At 36.3% G+C, this 26124-nt stretch overlaps 4 protein-coding genes across 4 annotated transcripts; 1 reads left to right on the top strand and 3 right to left on the bottom strand.

Annotated features, from left to right (window-relative positions):
* Nucleotides 1-9262: 9262 nt before the first annotated feature.
* Nucleotides 9263-11495, top strand: LOC108341061 (GDSL esterase/lipase At5g55050). The gene is made up of 5 exons (XM_017578679.2): nt 9263-9643; nt 9753-9898; nt 10214-10444; nt 10530-10776; nt 10926-11495. The coding sequence occupies exons 1-5, from the start codon at nt 9391-9393 to the stop codon at nt 11153-11155; spliced, it is 1107 nt and encodes a 368-aa protein (XP_017434168.1). The 5' UTR covers nt 9263-9390; the 3' UTR covers nt 11156-11495.
* A 676-nt stretch (nt 11496-12171) lies between these two features.
* LOC108323868 (conserved oligomeric Golgi complex subunit 8) lies at nt 12172-18344 on the bottom strand. The gene is made up of 11 exons (XM_017556669.2): nt 17860-18344; nt 15481-15629; nt 15279-15356; nt 15052-15145; nt 14870-14944; nt 14433-14729; nt 14134-14201; nt 13994-14048; nt 13687-13825; nt 12979-13163; nt 12172-12750 (listed from the first exon to the last, which is right to left on the bottom strand). Exons 1-11 carry the CDS (start codon nt 18124-18126, stop codon nt 12412-12414), a joined length of 1746 nt encoding a protein of 581 aa, XP_017412158.1. The 5' UTR covers nt 18127-18344; the 3' UTR covers nt 12172-12411.
* Nucleotides 18345-21492: 3148 nt separating this feature from the next.
* LOC128197751 (uncharacterized) lies at nt 21493-22224 on the bottom strand. Its single transcript, XM_052880427.1, has 2 exons — nt 21874-22224; nt 21493-21792 (listed from the first exon to the last, which is right to left on the bottom strand). Exons 1-2 carry the CDS (start codon nt 22222-22224, stop codon nt 21493-21495), a joined length of 651 nt encoding a protein of 216 aa, XP_052736387.1.
* Nucleotides 22225-22341: 117 nt separating this feature from the next.
* Nucleotides 22342-23481, bottom strand: LOC128197745 (uncharacterized). Its single transcript, XM_052880389.1, has 5 exons — nt 23392-23481; nt 23182-23244; nt 22864-23089; nt 22603-22789; nt 22342-22546 (listed from the first exon to the last, which is right to left on the bottom strand). Exons 1-5 carry the CDS (start codon nt 23479-23481, stop codon nt 22342-22344), a joined length of 771 nt encoding a protein of 256 aa, XP_052736349.1.
* Nucleotides 23482-26124: the final 2643 nt, after the last annotated feature.

Here is a 26124-nt window from a genome sequence, read left to right as displayed (position 1 = left end):
AAAGAAGTAAGATATAAGTAAAAATATAGTTTATATTATAAAAAAAATGAAAGAGAAATAAATATCATATTGTTTTATTTGATTTTTTTGTTCATTTACATAATATTATTTTATTTATTTACTATATTTGAAAGTAGAAAAAACACTTCTTAATTGTCAGAACCCATTTAAAACGTACTCAAGACTCGTGTTAGTGGAGTTCACGTGTCAATAAGGGGGCTCGACACTCAGATGGCGGATGCCAGTTGTCAAGTGAAGAGAATCCGAAAATCAGATAGTGGAAGGCAGGTGTCGACAGATGAGCGGACGTTTGTTTTAAGCAAAACTGAGTTTTTGGAAAGTTTACGCCACACTCTCTGCATGCATCTTCTTCCCCAAAACTCTGATATTCTTATTTCTCCTCCTTCTCTCTAAAAGCTCTCCCTTCTCTCTACGAAATCTCACCCTTTCTCTTCTCTGATCATCATTCAGACACCGTAGAAGCATTTACGGCATCAAGAGCTTGAGTTTGAACCGATTGGTTTTGGTTTCCGAACTGGTAAGTTCTTCTTGTCCTTAGCTGTTCGTTCTCTGGTACATGCAAACCAAGTTCCGGTTGCATGAGTTCATAGTCTCATTCTGAACCATTTTTGGTATGTTGTTTGATTTTGGTGTAAAGAGTTGTTCAGCGTAAGGGTAGAAGGAATTTGTAGTCAGGCGAACCTTCATTCTGACTCTAGGAACGATCGTTCACTTTATAAGGTAAGGGAAGCTTATTTAATTTAATTTGTATGTTGTTGTACTGTATGAACGTTCGTTAGTTGACTGAATGAATATGATGCATGATGGTTGATATGCTTGGATTGTATGAACGTTCATTAGTTGACTGAATTAATATGATGCATGATGGTTGATATGCTTGGATTGTATGAAGTATGAAAATGGACTATGATATTAATATATGAAAGTATGAAGATATATGTTGAAAATTTTAATTGAGATAAATGATTATGGTATGAAATTTCTATATGAAAGAGTACTTCGTCACCGAATGGTCATCGACCGTTTGGTATTTCATAGTAAATTTGGTTAGACTTGGATTCTTTCATTTGGGAAGAATCTTAGTTGAGGACGATCATCTTCGTTTCAAAATACTGTGTATGAACGATCGTCTGAGTAGTGCTTGGTCTTACACCAAGCGATCGTCTGATTAGTGCTTGGTCTTACACCAAGCGATCGTCTGAATGGTGCTTGGTCTTTCACCAAGCGATCGTCTGAATAGTGCTTGGTCTTTCACCAAGCGATCGTCTGAATGGTGCTTGGTCTTACACCAAGCGATCGTCTGAATGATGCTTGGTCTTACACCAAGCGATCGTCTGAATGGTGCTTGGTCTTACACCAAGCGATCGTCTGAAAGGTGCCTGGTCTTACACCAAGCGATCGTCTGAATGGTGCCTAGTCTTACACCAAGCGATCGTCTGAATGGTGCTTGGTCTTACACCAAGCGATCGTCTGAATAGTGCTTGGTCTTTGACCAAGCGATCGTCTGAATGGTGCTTGGTCTTACACCAAGCGATCGTTCTCATTCCTTTTATAAAATATCTTGATGAAAATAGCATTGTCCAACTTCAATAGAGTTTTCCTTTTTCCGTGTTCGGTCATTGACTGACATTCGGTTTTATTGATGCTAAACTCAAATAAGCTAAGTACTCATAAGCGTTCAGTTTCTTCATGTGAATTCTTCTAAGTATTTTTCTTTGAAGTGTCCGTAGTTATTGATTCTAGCCTAGAGCCTTAGTACTTGACATGGTCTTTTCGGTGTTCAGTTGGAGCTCGCAAGAGTCAGTTCATCTAATTGGCTCATTTTTTTTAAGTAACGATCGTTCGTTCTAGTCGTTCATGTTTTATATGATTGAACTCGGTTTCTTTCTCAAACTGATAATATTCCTCTCGTTCTGAATTAGCATTTAACGTTCGGTATTTGGTGTCTTTAATAACCTTTGAACAAAGAAGAAATTGAGATGATTGATAATGAAAAATGAAATTGAGAATGATTATGATTGAGATATGAAGAGAATGTGATATGGATTGAAATGTTTGGATTTTGAACGAGCGTTCCGGGGAGGAACGACTCATGGATGAATATTGGAATTGGTAAAGTATGAATGTGGTAATGCTAAACTGTCGATTCATCCTGATGTTCCGTGAGTACTCGTCCTCACGTAGAGGAGGGTAGGTCATGTGTGGGAACGGCAGGAGGTTCTAGTCCTTAGGGGTACTTTGGACAGATAGGACTAACCTCGGGTGGCAGCTGATGAGAGTATTCTAGTTACTACATCACCTGGGTGCATGAAACGTCGTAGCTACACAGATTTCATACAGTCCGGACAATCAGTCTAGTATTAGGCCTTATGTGAAATGTATGTTGAAATCTATCTTGTGTGATTGATTGTGTGAAATGTATGTTTATACATGAATTAAATTACATAAGCTTACCCTGTGTTTCCTGTCTTGTCTTGTTTTGTACGTCTGTCTTTGTCATTGCAATGATCATCCGTGTGGATGTGAGCAGAAGGAGACGTACAGTTGGAAGAGGCGCTGGAGGAAGAACATCTGGTGGAGGTTGAAGTTAAGACCGAATAGTAGGACGTTCGGTCAATAGTTTAGTTGTTTTAAGGTGGTCGTTCGATCACCTTCCCTTTTGTTAGGTATGACCGTTCGGTATTTTCCTTCTGTGAGCCGTTCGGTCATAGTTCCTTTTGTAAACCGGTCGGTCAGACTTGTACTCCTGTACAGTTTAAGTTTGTAACTTTTCCTGTAAGGCCATTTAACCATAAACTTGCGTTCGCTCTACTTTAGTGTAAGAACTGAGCTATAATATTATTATATGTGATCATTTTATTATATGGTTTTACACTGTATTTTTGGGATGTTACATTAATTCATTATTAAAAATATAATTAATTATTTAATGTAGTTTTTTATAGTAAAAGGATTAAAGATTATTGTTTCAATATGAGACAATTGGAAGTATTAGAAGAAGTCGTCAATATTATAACCTCAATACTGTATAAATAATAACGTTAGAATTAATCGTCATGTTTTAGATATTATTCGTTCTTTTAGCCTAACTCATCTCACAATTTTATTCTTCAAAAAATTGAAAAAACATGTGTTTAAATTAGTTTTTACCTTTAACTCTTACACTACATCAGAGTACTAATTACATTAAAATTATCATTTATATACTTAACACAAACTTTCTCTTATTATTTATAAGAGAATATATAGTTATCTTCTAAGACTTTCTTTTTGTCCATGTCTTCATGTCTTCCTATGTGGTAACTTTTGAGGCCAAAAGAATGTAAGACTAGAAGTTATATCTATCCAAAAATATGTTGAGTTGATGAAAATAATAAATTTTGAAAAATCTTACATCACTTAGGATAAATAATGACGTGAGTATTAGTGACTACATAATGTACTCTAAGTTTATAGTTTTGGATGTCCAAAGTTAAAGACACTTTAAACTTCTATTTGATTTTTCTTATACTCTTGTAGTATAGTGTTGTGAGGTTTTAGTTAAATTATTGCTTTGGAGGATGTGGGTGTGCTTGGGGTCAAAGGGCATGGGAGAACTATCTATGTGTTGTAAAAAATTTCATAGTGTTATTCCTCAATTGTCATTAGACAAAGGTTGTAGTTTTTCTCCGATTTTGGAGTTTTCACGTTATATTTTTGTATTGATCTTATTTCTTTATTGGTAGGGTGATTTTCGATGATAAAGACGATGATGTCCTTCATAATGATGTGTGTTTTCCATCAAAGTGATATCAAAAGCTTATAGTTTGGTAGGATATTCTTGGTATGCTCTGTGGTTATAAATTCCACATAAGAAAATATGAATTCCTTGATGCTAGAGAATCATCCTTAGTTGTGAAAGTTACAATGATATTCACAAGTGCTGAGATAGAGAAATTTGATGAATGGATCATTGTCGACTCTATGCTAGTGCGTGAATTTTTGTAGTCAGGTTCAAGAAGGTCCGACAAGATGTAAGGATGGTGAGTTGTGTTTGAATAATAGTGGAGCTTGTGTTTTCTACAAAGGAGGTGGTAGTTGAGGAAGGATCATGGATCTCCAAAGGTTTTGAGTGCTCGTAGTGGATCAGGCAATGGTTCACACTATCCTTTGTCATGTTGTTGTGCATTTTTTTGGTGAGTAGATGCGATCTACAATGGCTGCTTTGGTGGCTGCAAGGTGTAGTGGTGCATAGTGACGCATACGATGAGGATGAAGGTCAATATGCTACAAGAGGTGGAAGAGCTACTCCTTGATTTCATATTGCTCGAGTGAGTGCGTGCAATCTTCAATGGCTACTCTAGTGATGATCGCAGTGGACAACGATGTCTAGTGAGGGTAACGATGAATGAAGCTTGATTTGCATGGGTGAAGCTCAAGATCTCCAGGTACAATGTTTTGCGTGACTGACATGATGGTGTTTTGCATCGCCGACGATTGTGTGCATGGTTATTGATGTTACAAGGGTGCACATAGGGTCTTTGTGATTGCTCTGGTGACTAGGTGGAGGTTTGGTTGCAGGGAATAATTTCAGATAAGCTGTAGGGAGGATTGTTGGCTATGTGTGTTTGCTAGATGTGTTGAAAGAAGAAGATGGCATGGTAGCTCTTGGTTGGTCAAATTTGAGAGTGGAGGATTATGACATGTGACATCTCCTGGTTGATTAGATTTGAAAGTGGAAGATTGTGACATATGACAACTTCTGGTTGGGGAAGTTAGGAGCATTAAGATGAGTCTTTTCTAGCAATATACACAAACATTGGCTAATATTAATGCAATTATTATACATGGACATTGGTTAGTATTAGGTATGTGCTATGTATGCACAAACATTGGCTAATATTGATACATGATGTGTTGTGATTATACAAGAACATTGGTTAACATTGGAGGGCATGTGGTAATTGTGTAAGGGCATTGACTAATATTAATGTAAGGTGTATGGTGATTATACACGAGTATTTATTAGCTTTGATACAAGTGTGTAGTGAAAGGAAATTTTTGAGATAGTTTAATTTCGAGTGAGTATACTCTTTATGATAGAGTATATTTACCTATATAGACAATGAAGATGTATTTATTTTAGTCATGTGGAGATTGTTGAGTTGATGAAAATAATACATCTTAAACTCACATCACCAAGGACAAGCAATTGTGTAGGTGTTGATGGCTATATAATGGACTTTAAGCTCATGCTCCAAAGGCTTGAATTGAAGTTGCTTTATGGAATTGCGCTACATAGCAGAAGCGGATTGAATGGACGGTCAAAAATGTTTGAAGAATGGATTGGAGTGTGTTCTTGAGCAAGGTTCAAGCAACTATCAAGGAAAAGGTTTAGGAAGGGAGTCTAGAAGGAAGATTATCCTAGTGAACATAAAAACAAGAGAAAACTGCAAATTTGACAAAGTTATTTTCGTATAAACTCCAAGTTGATTTTTACATGGTCGAGCACTCTTATTTATAGGATTTATTTATAGGATTAGGAGCTTACCAAAGGCTAAGCAAAAATAAAGGGAGAAAAATTCAAAATTCAAAACATAAAGCCTTAGACTATACATGTTTATGGTGTAACTACTAGTCAGCTGTAGGTTAAGGCTTTTCACATTGCCACATTTGCAAAATGAAAACTTGAGCTCTCCAAGCAAGTGTTCTAGGTTATTTGAAGCTTAAGCTAGCCCAAATAAAACCCTAATCCGCTTGCCAAGCTTGGTCACTTAAGGAATGACTTATTTACATTTTTACAAAACAAAAAAAAAACTAATAAAATACATTCAAGAAAAGTAAAGTTATTTGACATCTTTCTTTCTCTTTCATACTCTTATATACTCTTATAGTAGAAATGTCAAGAGCATGTGAAAATTATTTGTGACAAAAATGTTCACATAATATTATATTTTTATATTGATCTTATATCTTTACTAGGAAAATAATTCTCAATAATAAAGTCGATAATATATTCTTCATAATATTTCTTTTATATTATTATTGGCCATTATTTACTACGGGTTTTCTCTTCCTAGCCATATTTTCTATACGAGGGTGATATAATAGCACTGTTCAAAAAATATAACTACTTGAAAATTTAATATATTAATATTTTAATAATATTTTTTATAATTAATTAATATATATTATTATATATAGTGTTAGAATAGGATGTAAAATGGAATTTTATAGGATGTCAAAAGTATAACTTTTTTTCTATATTTGCATCATCATTGTTTCTACCCACCTGCTTACTTTATTCTATGTTAATAGTCTTCTAGTCATTTCTATTAGCAAAATATTTTCATTCATGAAACACTGATTTAAGTTGACACTGATTAAGATTAATAGTCCAAACACAGTTCCACTAGTACAGTTAAAGGAAATGACACCGGTTATTTTTGCTGATAGGCACCGGTTCTTGAACCGAAGCATATTCAGGCGAGGTAAAAAGTGGTAGACTTTATGCCTCGGTTTTGAAACGAGACAAAAAATGGTACGATTCGGCCTCGGTTATCAGAACCGAGATTGTTCTTCTCCCTCTACTGCCTCGGTTGGAGGCTGAACCGAGGCAGTAGGGTCTTTTTTTTATTTTTATTTTTTGTTATGATTTTCCTAGACTGTCATAGAGTATTCTAGCAGTGGCACAGATAATAATCACAAACTATGAGCGTTATTATGCTCAACGTAATTTCAAAGACTGAAAACATGCACACAAATAATCTACCTTAGTTAATTTTCACTAACACATTACACACTAACTTGCCTAGAGAGTTCACATCTTCGTTGCAAATTACACAAATAAGAAACTTTGAACAAGGAGAGAACTCGATTATGCAAAACCATGGAGTTCTTTTCTCCGTAAAAGACTGATATATACATTAGACCAGCTCTTCATTTTTCTCCACAATCCTCACCCCTTTTGCAGATCTGAGAACATTAGCCTGCTTTGAAAATGATGGCAAATTAACACAGGAATTTAATTTTGGTGCCTCAGGCAAATTAACACAGGCAAATTAACACATTTACCTTTTGCAGATCTCCACAAACGTATAAAGGAAGCAAGTAAAACAAAATCTCAGATTCGAAAAATCCTAATCTGACCCTAATCTGACCCCAATCTGACCCTAATCTCAGATTTGCACCACCACCATGAACATCAGAAAAACCCTAATCTGACCACCACCACCACCACTATCACCGCCGCCACCATTGACGCACCACCACCGCTTGCTCTTCCCTCCAAAGGCGACGCACTCGCAGGAGATTTTGGAGTAGTAGTCTTCAGAGCGAGACCAAGAGAGTGACGGAGCGAGAGAGTGAGGGGAGGCGAGACCGAGGGGAGGGAGGCGAGACCGAGGGAGGCGAGACCGAGGGGAGGGAGGCGAGACTGAGGGAGGCAAGAGTGAGGGGAGGGAGGCGAGAGCAAGGGAGGCGAGAGCGAGGGAGGCGAGAGTGAGGGGAGGGAGGCGAGAGCGAGGAGAGGTGAGAGCGATCGAGGGGGCTAGGTTTTCGTTCAATTTGGGGAAACAATTTGGGGAAATAAGAGGCTTATATGCCTCGGTCCTTCTTGGGCCTGAGGTAGTAGAGGCTAGGGATGGCAAAAAAATCCGCGCCCGCGGATATCCGCGGATAAAATCCGCGACGGATAGTTGATACCCGCGGATATTTACTACCCGCAACCCGCGGGTAGCGGATATTTTAATACCCGCTTATAAACGGGTCGGGTGCGGGTATTATACTATCCGTACCCGCGGATACCCGCTACCCGCAAAAAATAAAAATAAAAATTTAATTTATATTTTATTAAGTTAAATTTAATTAAAATTAACATTAATTTATATTTTACAAGATTAAATTTAATTAAAATTGAATTTAAATTTAAATTTAATTTAATTTAAATTATATTTTATATATTTTTTGTAATTCTATTTAAATTTTATTTTAATAATTTATTAAAATATTTTTTTTTTAATATTTGCGGGTATCCGCGGATATCCACGGGTATCCGCGGGTTTTAAAATACCCGCGAAAGCGGATATCCGTGCGGGTAGCGGGTGGATTTTTTTTTATCGGGTCGGGTTGCGGGTAGGCACTATCCGTACCCGACCCGCCCCGTTGCCATCCCTAGTAGAGGCTTATACGCCTCAGTCCTTCCTATCAACCGATGCAGTATACCTCTTCCACCTCGGGTTTCTCTTAACCGCGTTAGAAACCGTGTCAGAAACCACTAATTAGGCACCGGTTGCTTTCACAACCGAAGTGGTAGCCCTTTTTGACACCGGTCTAGTCTGAACCGAGGCCTATAAGGTCTCGTTAATTACAAAACTGCCACCGTGTCTGAATAGACAGCGGTTTGGTGTAAAGCGAGATCTATTGTGCGAGTTTAAAAGCACATTTTGTACTAGTGTTCCATTGATTTTAATAAATAGTATAAATATTAAATAAATATAATAACTTTATTATACCAAAACTTAAAATAAATATATTATTTACTCAAAATTTAAAATTGATTCCTTTTATATATTTTTTTTTTCAAAATCATAGAATGAGTAAGTAACAAAAAATCCTTGGTGGGGGCCAGTAAATGAATGCCATTGGAAAATTAGACACGATGATACCAATGTTGTTAAAGCAAAACAAAGCATTGAGAAGAAAACAACCATGTTTCATAATCAAAACCTATCACACGCCATCATATTCTCCACCTCCAATAAAACCAGCCACAAAGCAGTGAGTGAGCAACGTCATAAATTCTCATTACACCACTAAATTTTGGCTTTAGACATGTCGGGCTTAATTAACTTTTACTTTTAAGCGGTTATCCGCACCAAATAAACAAAACACAAACTTCCAACTACTCTTTTAATACACAGTTAATTTCAGTTTCATCTTCTTAATCTACATTAATCCTTAATGTACATTTTACTGTGTTGTTGTTAAAAAAACTTAATTGTGGTTAATAAGCCACCAAAACTACATATAGAAAATAACATTTAAATTCGTTCATTAAATAAGTAAAAAGTTGGAATAATTTTTACCACTTTGTACAAATATTTGTAACAATAAACAAACAAACAGGAATATAAATTGAGAATTATGCTTTGAACCGTTCCTGCTGATTCTAACAATGGTGGACAATGGTCGGCCATGTCGATGTCTTTGTTTCTACATAACTATAATATTTGTTTGAGACAAAGACCAACAATTTGAGACATAATATATTGTTTTTATGTGTACCACGTTTATATAAAGTCTACGATTTTTACATTCGGTTCGTACCAGAGATTAGACACTGATCAATTACTCTAGTGTGACAATCTCTCACGGGTTTAAGGCTCAGAAATGGCACCCTTTGTCAGCAATAACTATGCTTTGGTGTTTTTATCTGTTCTCTTTTCTCTGGCCATGCACGTAGCTCATGGGAATAATGATGCGCCAGCTTTATTCATATTTGGAGACTCAACTTTCGATGTTGGAACCAACAATTTTCTGAGGTCCAAAGCAAGGGCCAACTTCCCCTACAACGGCATTGATTTTTATCATTCACGTCCCACAGGAAGGTTTAGCAATGGCTTCAACACTGCAGACCAAATTGGTAAAATCATTATTTCAAGAATTTGTTTTCACATAATTAGTTTTATGGAATATATTAGCTTCTTTTATTGAATGTTTTTCCTGCATTTTTTTGGTTTTGTGGAAACTAGCGAGGCTATTCGGTCATCAGAAGAGTCCACCACCTTTTTTGACTTCCCAGAAAAATCGAAACAGTTCCAAGAATAACATTCTGCAGGGTTTTAATTTCGCGTCAGGGGGATCAGGAATTCTTAGAGAAACAGGCTCCTTGGAATGGGTAATCACTAGTAACATATGTGAACAAAGATTTGAGTACAAATTTCTGTGTGTTTTTACTCATACTTCCTATATTTTACATGCTGATATCAGATATATTTTGCATGTTTCAGTTCATAACTCCAAGAAAAACATTTCAACCATTCCTTATTAACATAATATTCTTAACTCATTAACTTTGGACTTCAGTAAAATAGATTCATAAACACTAGAGGAAGAGTTTTCTTTAATAAACATATTTTCTTAAATATTCAAGTAAGGTCTAAAAACATTTAAAAGATTGAATGTTATAAATATCTGTAATTGATGTTTGTAGGGAGAAGTGGTTTTCTTTGAAAGGCAGGTGGCACAATTTGCATTGGTTCGTGCAAGAATCAACGGGATACTGGGAGCCAAAGCTGATACGTTTATTTCAAAATCTTTGTTTCTAATCAGCGTCGGAAGCAACGACCTCTTCGATTTTGCACGTAACGAAAGTGGCTCCATTCGTTTGGGAGCAGAACAATATTTAGCTCTTACACAACTCACATACTACTCTCATTTAAAGGTAAAACTTTCGCACCGCCCAATTACTATATATGGAAGAAGACGTGGTTGGTTGATTAGTTTATGTATTGAGGTAAAAAATGCAGAAGCTTTATGAGTTGGGAGCTAGAAAATTTGGCATCATAAGCGTTGCACCCATAGGTTGCTGTCCCGCTATAACGTCTGGCAATGGAGGAAAGTGTGTGAAAGCACTGAATGATTTTGCAGTTGCGTTCCATTCAGCAACTCAAGTTCTTCTCCGAAAGTTGAGTTCAGAATTGGAAGGCTTCCACTACTCACTTGCTAACTCTTTTCTAATGACCAATACCTTGTTAAGCAGTCCATCCTCCTTCGGTAAGCACCACCACAAACAGAATTTAAGTAAACATTTTTATGATTCAAGTTTAGGCTTAATTAATAATTACATTCCTATATTTGGATTTTTAATTTGTTTTTATCGACATATTTTTTGATGAAGTATTTGAATGTTTGAAAATGTGTAGGGTTGAATGAAACGAAGTCAGCGTGTTGCGGAAGAGGGTATCTGAATGGAAAAGATGGATGCATAAAAGCTCACAACGCTAATCTTTGTGCAAATCGAGAAGAGTTTTTGTTTTGGGATTGGTTTCATCCTACTGAGAAAGTTTCTAAATTGGCTGCTGAGACGGTATTCGGAGGAGGCATCGACTTTGTTAGTCCAATCAATTTTAGCCAGTTAGCTTCTTCCTATTGATCATGTCTGAGTCATAACAATCCATTTACTACAATTTTATATGAAATAACGAAGCTGGCATATCTCATAGCCACTTTTTGCTTTTCTTGTTCAGAAAAAATATCATGTCATGCATGATATTTGCTCATCGGTACCTCAAAATTGTATCGTCTGTGAGCGTGTAATAAGGGTTGCAATTTATAATAGGCATCAAGTGATTTTATTGTTTGTGTAGGTTATAAGTTTTGCTGAATAGGAAATTACTCTAATCTTCTGAGAGAGAACAGAGGAAAGGAGAGAAGAATGGACTAATTATTTCAGTAATTTCGTCGATGAACTATAATACAGTTATGTAAGATCAGTTACTTCCACGTCTCCCTCTGACAAAATGCTAATAAACCCATTATATTGTTTTCTGGTTGGCCTTTTTTACAATCTACAGATCACATCATATTATGAAAAGTACTTCTAAAATATTAAAATTAAAATTATAAAAACTATATTTTGCGTTTCGATTTTAAACAACTAAAATTGATTGATTTCACAACAAAAAAACATGATCGTCCAGTTCCTAGACAAGTTCCTAAGCTTTTATTTCCGAATTCAATATAGAGATTTTAAAAAGTTAGAATATAGGTGTAATTGGAAAAAAAATGATTCAGAGTAATTTATTTTTAAAAAAATACGGGATTCAGTGCACAAAAGTCATCATAGAATTCAAATTATTTTTACAGAATTTGCTAATATGCAACTTCAACTCCTTCCCGTGTGGTAAAAGTTATTATATATTATAATTACAATAAAAAGAAATAATTATATACTTTTTAAAATTAAAAAACTTCCGAACTATTTTGACTCTACCATTATTCTATTGAAAATTTTCTTTTTTAGCTCTATTTATGGTCTATTTCTCTTTTCTTAAACACTGTATTTTCACTTTATTTCTTAGATGTTAGATTTTTTTCCTCATTTACCTAATCTATTTTTTCTTCTCTCAACCATACAGTGTTAATAAAACGAAAGCAGAAACGAGGCACTTGGAAATGAAAACATTATCCCCCAAAAACAAAACTGTTCTCTACAAGTAATCTCTGTTTTTCTAACACAAACTCTGAGGCCTATTCGTATGATGTAATCCCGTAATATAATTACAACAGATGACGACGCCCGTCTTAGAGTACACGAAGAATAAAACTAACGGTGACAAGATATAAACACTGAAACGGGGGAGCAATATCAAAAATAAAAACTAAAAATCTTGTTCATCTCTAATGTCATTATTCAAGCGGCTTTTCAAGATTAGTGTCGTCCTGATCTGTCTGCGAAGTATGGCCTTCTTCAGGACCTTCTTCAGGGCCTTCTGCGTGCACTTCTTTGCCATTGACGGTTTCAGATTCTTTGGCATCAGGAGTTTCTCCATTTTCCATTTTTGGCAGTTCGCCATTCTCAGCTACGCTCTTGGATTCTCCACTGTTCACTGCCTTTGGGAGTTCTCGTGCAGAGGAGGCCTCTAAAAGGCGGCTGATTCCATTATAAACATTCTTGGCATCCATAACAAGAGTTGCTCCACCAGGATAGCAACGCCCAAAACAAGTTGCGCAATGGGGATAAGCAACCTAAAATTGAATTTGAAGGTAATATAGATTATAGAAAGCATCTTAAGATTGAACAACAGGTGAAGTGAAGTGGTTCAGGAGTTTGGATTAGGTTACAGGTCCTAATCTTGATAACATCCTTGCATGGAACCTAAGTAATCAATATGTAGAGTATTTCTATTGACGACTGTAGATAATCTCAAAATAGAATCAGTTATGAAGCTGCATTGTGTAAGACAAATAAAATACCTCAGTAAATGACCGGCAGAGTGAGAGGAAAAGCCCCGACTCGTTAGCCCGTAGCACTCGCGTTGTATTGTACAGCAACAATGAATCAGAAACTGCCCGTAATCCCTTAATCAATTCTTGGGCAAGGACATGTTTTAGACTTATTGGGGCACATGGACGTAGCTCATTCATTGCTGCAGATACACCTGCAGCACCCAAATAGTAGACATTAAGATGGATAAAGGGTATCAGAAATTTAGGTGTCTTTAATTATAGTCATTAGCAAATTGTTAGACATTGTTTGGTATCCTCAATTATGATAATAAGAAAATTTACATAACAATGGTAATTATAAAACTATTTTCACAGTAATAATTACCCACATTATATAATAACATACTCAGTTGTTTATGTTGACTGTTGACACACAAATTCAGTCATGTCTCTTGTTTCCTCCATTTATCAAAGGTTTATAAAAGCCGGTAGAATATGAAGCATACATCATAAAGCATTATGGAATCACATGATTAACAGCACCTTTCGAAGTTTCATGAAAGAAATTTCTTAAAACATGACCCATCAACCATGGACATTTCCATTTTGTACTTAATTTATGTTTCCAACAGTGTGAATGTATGTTAGCATGTGAGTGGTGGACGAATGTAAAATAGGCAAAGGATAATGGACAAGTAATGAAGATATTTAGAAGAAAACATTTACTAGACTCACCATTAATAAAAACAGCAAGAGGTGGATGCTCCATCAAATTAGAGGGCGGAGTGACATCCTCGTGATTTTCATCACCAACAGAACTTCCAGAAAAGCCAACTGCTGGCAAGGGAACCCATCGATGTGAATCCAAGACCAACTGTGAACAAATCCATCTCATAATCACTACATAAAAGATAGACAACTAGTTGGGAAAAAAATGAAAAAGGGGTCCCTAGATGTTGACTTGTTTGCATAAACCAATGATCAATGCATAAAAGCAATTTCAGTAACTGCCATGTAAAATATTTAAACTTCACAGCATTACCTGAAAATTCTCTACTGCAGTACTCATATTTTTGGAGAATAAGTTCAGAACAGCTCTGTAAAGAAACCATCATGTATATTAAAAAATGTTTTAATTTATGGCTTAATATAATAACAGATCATTAAAGGAGCATGTTTTACTCTTCAAAAAGTGATGGGAGCAAGCCTCGAAAATCTAGTCCAACCCAACCAAGTCCCATGGCACAGTACTGTTAAAGATACAGAAAAGAGAAGTTTTAGATGTAATCTCTTCTTGTTGTATTAGTCAAGCAGTACTAGCAGGCAGGACAAACTTAAGTGTCCTTCTCCTTTGACCTAATTTTCCACGGGAAAGGGAGCGGCTAGAAATCTAATATGCCTCAAATTTAATTATGTAGTCTATAAAATATCATAATTCTTTCCAATTTCAAAATCAACAGAGTATGGTAGAAGAAGCCCACCATGCACTGATCCAAAATATTTGACAGTGATCCACCTTCAGATATCTTTGGAAGCATGACTTTCAAAGTTTGCAGGTGTGAGGTAATTTGGTGCATTGCCCAGCTAAAAAGAAGTCCACCATCATAATTTTCCTCGCTACCTGATGTGTCATCAGCAAATATTGCTCGATATTGGTTAACGACATCAAAAAGATGCATTCTGTGACAGTTGATCATCCCTTTTAAGTACTCGTATGGATTTGTCTGGTCTAGATCCTCAAGTATACCAGTAAGCCAGGCCTCTCGGCATCTCAAGAACTATAAATAAATAAATGCTTAGTCAAATGAAAGGTAAAAAGAAGACCAACGAGATGCAACCGAACTGAAAATTTCGAGGTGAGAGACGAGCAAGAAATGGTAAAGAAAGACTGCACTGAACAAAAATCATTAAATCTTACCAGCAAACGCATTCCATATTCACTAAATACTCCTATTCGCCGTAGATATCCAATAATGCGAAGGCATTCAGGTAACTAGCAAAGGAAGATATAGTAATAATAAGAAACTACAAAATAAAACATTTTTATTGATAAATCAAGTGGGATTTCTTTGTGTATTAAATCATAATCACTGCGTAAACCTGAATATTTGAACGAAGTTTCTGTAGAAGCTGAGAAAGAAGTGATTGGGTAGTCAGCCTAACCTCTGCAGCCAGTGCTTGAATCACGGGTAACCTTTGCACCCAGGAAAAACATTTAGTAACAATCACAGAAACACACACACACAAATACACATAACAGGAAGAAAAATAATCTTCTTTAAAGTTAAATGACTTATAGACAGTATGGAAGAAGCATATAAAATTACTTTGGATGCATGGTTGAAAGTTTGGCAACAAATGCTTCCAAATCTAGGGCTTCATCATAATTCCCATTCCGTACACATCTGCAAAAATAAAGTAATTTACAAGGCTTCTAACAAAGGAAGGAAGTGCTGGTCATAATATGAAAGAACATTAGTACGTGATAATCCCAGGAGTGTAATAAAATGTCTATCTTTTCTAACATACGTGTCCATGAGTTGAGGAATTTCCAGCAAGTCAAGCAAAGTACTGTGATTAGCTAGCATTGTTTGGTTCATCTTCCTCTTCTCCAAAATCTGCTCAGCAGATTCTATGAATTCAGTACATCCAGATGTCAGCTTTGGGATCTCATTTATCTGTGACAGAGGAGATCAATACTCAATGCCAAATGTTTATGACTAAACACACAAGAAAAATTAGAAATTCGTTATGACAAGGAGAAGGAAATTGTATGATCACAATAGCTGGGCAATTAAACGACAAAGAACAAGATAAAACATTGAAGCAGCAGGAAAGCTGTCTAATCTGTCTACATGTCTGTCAAGGCATTATCAAACCTAATAAAAAGGTGAACGTTAAGAGGGATAAGGCGACATAGGGATTAGAGTCGGTTTCTGCCATAAACAAGTAGATAGCATGCTTCAGTTTACAAAGCCCAACAGCTCACTCGTCAAACTTATTTAAGTAATAAAATATTGGATTCAGCCACAGCTTCTAAAAGAATTTTCCCGTCACTTTATATCCTGCTCACACAAGTTTTTTAACTGCACAAGATTGATGTCCCTACTGAAGATGGCACAGAATCACAGAGGTTATTTCCTGCCACTAAAGCTTCTACTATGTCTTTTTGGTCTACAACTCGGGCCACAATTATATTTTTAAATGAGAGCAAGAGATTGGTTGCTAAACTATAGTAATCAATGTTCAGCAGCATACAAAGTCATTGTACAACAGCATAGCGTAATCCACACCACTTCTAGAATAGTATTTTATTTTTTACATATTTAAATTTCTTTAACAACACTGTAGCTATTGTATGATAATAAATAATTTTCATTAAGTGCTTTTAATTAATTTTAATTTTGCTCCAGTAAAAAACTAAAAGTCCGTGATTTATTTAACTTCTATTTAAGTCTATAATTAAGACTTATTTTCTTTCAGCACCTCATTAAATAATTTCTGGATTTGTCCCTGGGCAGAAATGACTGCATATCTAGATGCATTCGATAAAGATTTCAGGACTGTTTTGCTGTACAGAGGTCATACAGTAGCTTTCCTCAGTAAGGCTTTATCAGAACAGTCAAAAAAGTCATACTTTATCTCCTGCGGAACATTTGCGATCATTACTAATTTCCACGGATTTTATTGAGGGATTACAAACACTCAAGGTAAGGACATCGTGGTAGTGGATTGACTCACAAAATATGCTTACCTTTATACGCCTAAGCTAAACAAATTTAATACCTGAGATTTAGCAGATGCTTTCCTTCAAGAAGTAGTCTGTTTACAAGGTTTTCAAGCCACTATTGTCTCTGGCCAGGAAGAGATTATCCGTAGTTATGTTTGGACTGGGTTATTTCTATGGGTGGTACCAACGACCAACCATGGCAGAAACGTTGAATAGCAGCCAGGAGACTGGGATTTTCTTAAAATACAGCCCTATAGATGTAGATCATCGACTAGGAAAATCAATGACAAGATGAACCTTGGAAATTACAGCTCATTCCAGATTTGAACAAGATTACAATGTTTCAATCAGCCCGAATATCCCCCTAGGTGAGACAGTGGAACCCTAAACTCCTGACTCCTATGTTGTCTAATTATTCAAAGTTGAAGGTGCAGCAATCTGGTGCCATAGCTATCTGAGATCATCCTTCTTAAATCACTGAATTTCTTATTCACCACCACGATCCTCCCAGGTTTTAAAGAATTCTTGGTAATCCGTTGCCACTTACAAGAATAGTACCAAGAGGACAAGATTAAGTTTTTGGTGCAGAGTGTTATTCCTTATTGCTTATGCTAGGAGGAATAAGGGTGAGCACAGGGAATTAGAACTTGGGTTGGTTTCTGTTATAAATACACCAGGGCCTGTTCAACTCTAATAACATTAACACTAAGTTAATTAGTTATGTGTCATAAATAAATTAGAAGAAAAAGAGAGAGAAGAAGCGATGCGCAGTACAAACTAATAGGGATTGGGTTGGGAATACAGGCTCCTTAGAAAATTCAGGACTGTCAGAATTGCTTTCAGATATGCTTGTTTCTAAGTTTTCCACTTACTTCTGTAAGCATGATGATTCAGATTGAGGAAGAGGAGTGTCATTCAATACAAATATGATTTTTCTACACATGTCCTTAAGTTTTCCAATCCAATTCAATTAGTAACACGCTTTACACTCAGTTGAACCCAATCACCTAATTTTATCCCAACCCAACGAAATGCTCCTAAGATGTGTACGAAGCACAATCACATTTGCAACAATAAGTAAATCCAATTCGTTAAAGCTTCAATTTAATATAAGCAAAGCTAGAAAATTGAAATATAAGAAAAAAATGAAATGAAAAGCGGGAGTATAGGAAAGGTACGAGAGATTCGAGATGGTTGTCAATGGAGGAGACTTCGTGGCGAATGGCGATTAAGGCGTCGGCAGCGGCAATGAAAGATCGGTAATTGGCGACGGCGACCTCTTGCATTTGGCGGCGAATGCGGTCGGCATCGACGCGGAGGAGTTCGGGCTCCTTGTGAAGGCGATCAAGAGTGAATGATAGGAGTTCGGAGACGTAGGGTTGCTGTGACTCCGACGCCAGAGGAAGGGGAAGCGCCGCCTCCGATTCCGATGATCCTAACTCCATTATTCTCCGCAAATCAAATCGCAGTCTCAACAGAAGCTCAGATCTGATTTCATTTCATCTCTGCAGTTGCAAAGAAATCTGAATCAGATCTCAAATTGCACTGCTATTTGGAGAAATGAATCTCCACTGCAACAAATTTTACTCTCTTAAACTATAAGGATTTAAGTTTTCAACATTCAGTTATGGCGTTGGGTTCCCACCACAAAAACTTGTATACAAACATTTCTTTGGAATATAGTTGAATTTTTTTTTTTTGTGTTTTTCATATCGATTATTAACTTATATCATGGATTTATTTTGATAATAGTTGTAATGAATATGAGAAAAATAAGAAAAAGATTAAATGAATGTTTTATAAAATAGTATTAATTTATATAAAAAGTAAAAGATTAGAATTTGGAGAAGTTTAGTAATGGGGTGGCCCAAAGGTTTTCACTCAATATTAAGAATGATTTATCCTTATATCAAATTTGACATTCATTCAAAAATTATCTTTTGTGGATATTACTTCTAAGTTCCTTTTATGTAAAACTAACACGGACTAATTTCCTTTCACATTGTGAGCATCAAAGTGTTAATTATAAGAATAGCTTTTAAGTTTATTATTTCACTAAAATAAAAGTGTTAATCATATAAATAGCTTTTAAGCTTATTATTTCACTCTAATGAATGATATTAAATAGTTTGTATTGGAAGAAAAATAAAAAGTTAAATCGTGTTTAAATCGTGTTTAAAAATAGGAACAATTATCTCTAAAAAATAGGTTTGCTTATTTAATTTAAAATAGACTAACAAATGTTTCTAGATATGATAAACTCGGCAACAAAGCTTTTCCAAGCTCTGACAAGTTCGATAATTCCATGTTCAGTGATAAGTTCAATAACTTACATTTTGAGTTGTGAGAAGCTCAACAACACACATATGAGCTATCATAACATCCTAACAATCCTCCATTAAAATGAAATAAGTTTATATCTTCAATTATGCACATTCCAAGTTTCTCCCTTTGGGTGTGTTCACTCGGGATTGATTGGGGGAGATGATTTGGGGGAGAGTGATTGAATGGATTTGAGGATACTTTTTTTTGTGTTTATTTGAGTGGATTAGGGGTAAAGTTTCTGAGAATTAGTGTAAGATTTGATTGATGTAACAGTTTTAAAAAATTTGTTTAATTAGTAGAAATTAAAGATTACGAAAATACCCCTAGGTATTCAGGTGATATAAAATGATATTTGTTTATGTTATATTTATTTGTAAAAATGTTTATTAAGAGAAAAAAAATAAAAATAATTATTGAAAATAATTTATAAAAATTAATTCAATTATAATTTAGTAAAATGAATTATTATTAAAATGTAGTATTTGCTTTGAATATAATTTAGTTCCAAGTAGTACGAATTTATTTGTAATGGAAGTGAGATTTATTAATTTTTAATGAAGGCGATAATTAAAAACAGTTATACTTTTACATAACATAATATAAAAACAACGAACGTAATAACATAGAAATATATTTGTAATAGATCGTGATGAAATTGCTTCAGTGAGGTTTGTAAGCAATCAAGCACATAAGTCAAGTACAAGAAAAATGTCATGTAATACACTGACGGAAGAGTAAGCAACTTAATCATTTAAATGATGAAGAATTGAGTTAACATTTTGATTCAGGTGAGCAAATTGTCGGTTCATGTCGAGAGATAGGTTTGTCAAGTTATCTTCAATATGCTAAACCCGCACCTGCATTTGTTCCATACCCTGCATTCTGTGTTGCAAGTCTTGTACCCCCTCCCACATTTGAGTCATCATATTAGGATTTGATAGATGTGGAGGAGGTTCCACAGGGTTCGCATGATGGTGTGGTTGCTCTTCTTCTTCATCATCGCCGACATCGTGTTGCCAAACACCGTTGACATTAACAATATTCAACATCTTCAAAGAATTAATTGAAAAATGATGTCTGGTCCCAATATGAGTGGTGGCATCGGCATCAACATTCACTCCACAATATTGCATGATTTGGGTGATAAGGACACCGTACGGAAGGGGTGTGTCACCGGCCTTGCATTTAAGCATATGATGCATGATGTGATGAGGCCAATTGATAGCTATATTATTTTTAAGCACCCATATCATAAAGATATCCTCCTGCAATACCCTTGCAAAATTTGCAGGTCGTGGAGTCAACATGTGCACAATAACATAATGCAAAAGTCTATCAATAATATTCAACGATCCAACTATTTTAACACGTTCACCCTGCATTTCTGGTCTAACCATAGTAGCTAATGCCATATCTCGATCATAGGGAAAGTCATCTGGGATAGTTGAATAACACAATTTTTGGCCCTCATACTTGAGATTAGCAACATTCAACCAATCAGCAGGTTTCAATCTAATTCTTGTCTTGTTGACCTCACTGACCAAATACCCATTACCAGAAATCTTTAGATTTGAATAAAAAACTTTGATCAAATCCGGATAGAATGGTGCTTGCAACGTCACAAATTCAACCACTCCTTGAAACAGAAGATGATGAGTAAAAAATAAGTTTGAACCGGCAAATGATGCGAAATTCATTATTTTTTGGACAACAATATTCCTTGTGTAGAAATCAGTTGCGTAGTTTTCCATCTGATGGCTATGACTGAAGAAACGACGCTGATCTAATTGTTCTGCAATGGATGGTCTGACATTGGCTGCATCTTCTGGCTGAGTTACAGATTCTTTTCCCTTACGATTTTTTCTAGGCCTTTTTATTGATGATGAGGCCATTTAACAATTTCTTCAACAAAACCATACAAAAAAACATAGCGGGGTTTAGTCATAAGAAATTAAAGAATATTAATAATAACAATATGTGAATGACAAAGCATAAACATGCACAAGTTAAATCATAACCATAATATAATTGGAATAATATTGTTCGATAAAACCCGAACATGGAATAATTTAATCTTTATACAACTACAAAGCACAGAGTCATAACATTCTAACATTGACCACCCGCTATCATTTTACATAACTTGTTCCACCTCTTGTGTGGTGGAAGTCCCATTAACCTCTTTGTACAAGTCGGGTTTGAACATAAGAAATCATAACATTGATCAAGCAAGGTTTCATCGGAAATATTCATAGCACTCAACATTTCATATATGTCGCTCTCTGTGTGTGTGTGTACGTGGAGGTGCGACGGAGTATTTGATTTCTGTCTTCCATTGCTGATACTTGACGCACAGCAGCATCAGAAATCACACCAAAGTGAACATTTGTTGAGTCGAGGACATCTGTGAAACCATCGAGGCTGGTTTTCAACTTATCAAATTGTGCATCTATCGCATCGACCATAGGTGCCTTCCTTTTGGAACCTCATGAGGATGAAGTTCCTCCGGATGACACAGATTGAGTCTGCCCTGGACTGTACTCATCCACGGATGGAGGAGGTGATGGTGGAGTTGGGTCTCTGTATTCGTGATAGTTAGGCTCTTCAGGAATGTAGTCCATATTCTGATTCAAATCAACCTGTACACGAGGCCCAACCCGCTGACGACGCGCTTGACGAGCGGTCCGAACACCACTCCCAGTTGCTCGATCCGCAGCCCATAAATCGACCATTAAATCGTAGTGTCTGATGCTATTAACCCTCCACTTGGTTGCAGTTGGCCTTGACTGAAACAACACACATGACACAAATAGTGGTTGAAGTTATGTGTTTCAAGAATCTACCAAATCTAAATTTTTAACAAATACCTGGATGAGATCAGCCCACACTTCGTCCTCAGCTTCAAATCTCATAGTAACGGCGTTCCATGCGAATCCACTCAATCCACCAAAGAGGTCATGAACCTCACGCCATCTGTCTTTCAATACCTTTTGACGATTTTTTACATTATTTTTACTAACATTAACATAACCACAACTATGAAGGTATTGAACCATGTTATTATACGCTTGGGTTGTCCAACTACCGTCAACCCTATTACCCAAACGACTCTCCTCGATCATAGAATGCAAAAGCCTAGCATCCATGTCCTCAGTCCATTTAATGAACTCTCTTGTACCAGCAGATGACTCGATCATTTGTCCCTTACCCCTGTCCATATTTAACCTATTTGATAAAGAAAATTTATACAAGTGAAGTTGAGTTAATCATAAAACCTAGTAGATGTCATATTCAAAAAACACAGTCATAATAAATTGATATCAAATACAATACTATTAATTTTCATAATCTCGCCACATTTCATCAGCTATGGCATCCCTAATAGTTGTACCGACCCTATAATCATCTTCTCGAACTTGAGAAGATGACACATTATGCTCTTCCCCTTCATTTAACTCATTATGAACCTCATTAAGCAATGGGTCATTGTTATCAACTCCCAGATAAAGTTGTGTAGGATACAACAAGCTAGAATGATGTCTGTCATTATCTCCAATCCATAATGTGGTTCACTTCCACTGGCAATGATAGGAAACCTTTTCTTCAACACACCAAATGTTCTTTCTATAACAGTTCTCAATGATGAATGTCTATGATTAAAGAGCTCGCGTGCATTTTGTGGTCCTGTGCGTGTGAATTCTTTAAGGTGATATCTGACGCCTCTGTATGGTGTCAATACTGTACTTTTAAGCATAAACCCAGCGTCGCCAAGATAGTACTTTCCTACAATAATGCATAAGATCAGAATTTACTAACTAATAAACAACCAATCATATCATCCCAATGAAGACACTTACCTTGGGGGATGACCAACGGATCATCTCGATCGAGAGCATTTTTTAAGATTCTAGAATCAGATGCCGTTCCTTCCCACCCCGCTAGAACGTATGTGAATTTCATATCAAAGTCACATGTGGCAAACACATTTTGAGTTGGCCAATCTTTTCTTCCACGAAATCTCGGAGCATCTGTTCTTGGCACCCTCACACGAACATGAGTACCATCTATGGCCCCTAAGCAATCCTAAACATTCAATTAACAAGTCATCATACAACAGCGTAACATGAACATTATTTCGTTTCATTATTTTAAAACTGACAGATTCATAGGGTTACCTTAAAGTAAGGATAAAACCGATTGTTGTTTAAGACATATGGATGAACCTCGTCTCCTGATGGCTGAGTTAAAAATTCTGATTATAGACTTAAAATAGCATCCAACACATTGTGAAAGTGTTTGCTAACCGTCGCCCCAGATCGATGAAAGAAAAATGCCACACTTCGATTCTTAACATTATGCCCAATTATATGAAGAAATTGAGCTACTTGTTCCTCCACTGTTGAGCGAATGGCATCTTTAACTAACCCAGTTGTTCTTAGTCTCTCACAAAGACTAATAAATGCCTCTGCACCCATCCGAATAATGTCACGACATCGATTAATATGCACCAGGTACGACATTAACTATTCCCTGTGACGGTCTTTGTCGGGAAGGAAAGTGCTAACACTACTTGGATCACTCGAGCACATATTCAATATATTCAAGGCATGACAAACAATGCATAACATTGTTAGTGCAGCCAGTGAGGTTGTTAGTTGTAATTGTTGATGTAGCATTGCGACTATATTAAAGTTTACACCAACCACATCGTCGTCTATATCTTCACGGTCCAAGTACGACAAATCTAATTCTTCTTCCATCTATTTTTACTTAAACAAATAATCATACTATAATTAAAATCATCCATTCATATATTCATGAAACATATCTTATTCATGTTATCATAAATTAATATATCATAAATTCATATATAAACAAATTTAACTAATACATTCGTATAATACTAACATTAAAGGAAATATATTTAACTAAAACAGTAAAAACATTATATTTATTAAAAATAAACAAACAATCACACTTACCTGTTGAAGATCTGTGTAGGTGGATTTCCAAGTATGAATTACACAAAGCACTCAAACCCCAACCAGAAATGTACTGATTGATTCACTTATTGTTGTCTTGCCCTCTATGTTTTTCAACTATGTAACAGCAAACCTGACAATATGATGATATTAGATCATGCATCAAAAGCAATGTGGAAAATTTTTTTAAATCATAATGTACCTTCAACAGAGTAGATCCAGTTCATGAACCAAACAAATGAATATAGAACAATGAGTCCAAATCTTCAATGTTCAACTACGAAAGTGAATTATCTTGGCTGCCCGAAAACCATTCATAAATAACCTTCTTCACCAAAACCAACTACTCCGGTCCACCACCTTCAAAATACCAAAACAAACCATGATCAACTTCTTCCCTACATTTATCAACAAACCCGTTAATTTGCTAATGCCCTGGACTACACACAACACACACGGTGCTTCATCAACTTACACCACACAAGAGCTTGCAATTGAATGTTCAACCTTGTCCTTCACCTTCCTCACAAGATCTGCATCACAAACCATCAAAAAATAACCGTTAGCCCTATCATATTTGAATCAATAAAACTATATATGCGTTCTTCTCAGCGTCCTCATGTGTGCCCATCCTCCTCCTTCGTCCAGTGCTTCACCTGTCCCTCCAACCTCGGTGCATCCTTCACCAATCAGAAAAATTTGTCGTTGGTTGAAGGACCATGAAATGTTGCCTCCATCCTCCATCATGTCCCACACCTTCGTCCACTACTTAAACATGCATCGGATGAGCGTGGTGTCGTCCAACTTCACCGACAGCATCCTTCCGACAACACGCTTCGCTCTGCTACCAACTTCTTCGTCGCATGGCTACTGCACCGTCGACATTCTCCGACTATTCTCCACGCCAAACACTGCCAACGGCGAACCAAGATGGTGGACATGTAGGGAACGAAGATCGGGTGTGTAACCGGATGCAAGCCAACCAAATACTCATCTGGTATCCGAATACGCATCACTGTAACCGGATACCATTTCGCTTGGATTTCTGCATTCACGTGTAACCGGATACTGCATCTCTGATCCGGATACGTCATCGCTCGCTCCGCATACGTTGAAACCGGTCTTCGTTCTCCACCTTCGCACACTCATCTTCTTCATCAACTAATGTGTTCTTCGTCTCCTCCACCGATCCAGCTGATGTCTTCATCTACCTCCATCACCTGCAACAATAAATCCATAGGCACAAGCTGTAAACAACTACTATCAAAGCTCACCTTAGCTTTCTCTCTTCCAAAACCACTGCAACCACACTACCAGCTCCTCAATTTGCACAACCAAAGGCTATTCTCGCTTCTTCAATTAACACAAGAACCACCAGACAAGGCTCTTGTACCTTCTGCAATTAACACATCAACCGTACCTACCACTATTTAATCCTTCTTCCACACGGTCAAAAGCAATATCTGTACTGTGACTAAGCATGCGCGAATCTTCACTGTTCTTGTCTTGTTTGAAGCAAAGCTGGGAATCTTGTCTTGTTTGAAGCAAAGCTGGGAATCTCTTCTGCAAATACCAGCTTTGATTTACTCGCGTGAGTGCACAGTGCAGCTGCCAATATTATATAAAACATGCAACAGTGGTTCTGGAAAAATGCCTTACACATCTCACTGGACGATGCCAAAATGCTTTGCAATGTCCATTTTTTATTATGAAAATGTTACAAATATAAAATATACTAAATTTAAAAAAATAACTTTATTTACTAATTGATTTATATATATATATATTAATTTAATAAATTTCATCACTGGTTATACAATGCTACGTACTTTCAGTGACTAAGTTTATAAAAATGCTGAGGGCACATCCGACTTTTGCGTTGCGATCCCTCCAAATCGCGTCTTCCTAGTGGGTGACCAAAAAGCGGTGAATCCCGCAATTCACTTTAATTCCTTCCGCGCAATTGTCTCCAAGCGAACACAACTTTCTCTTGTAATCGTCACTCGCTGTTATGCGTGAACAGGGAATCACCTCCAAGTGAACACACCCTTAGTGTTACGAAGGTTTCTAGCTTTAAAGCCTTTATCATAATATATACCAATTGTTCTTTAGAGTCACAATGGACCAATTCAACTT

The sequence above is a fragment of the Vigna angularis genome, chromosome 1 (assembly GCF_016808095.1).
Source record: "Vigna angularis cultivar LongXiaoDou No.4 chromosome 1, ASM1680809v1, whole genome shotgun sequence".
Lineage (NCBI taxonomy): Eukaryota > Viridiplantae > Streptophyta > Magnoliopsida > Fabales > Fabaceae > Vigna > Vigna angularis.
Note: the sequence above shows the minus strand (reverse complement) of the source record. Positions and strands in the feature narration are given on the sequence as shown.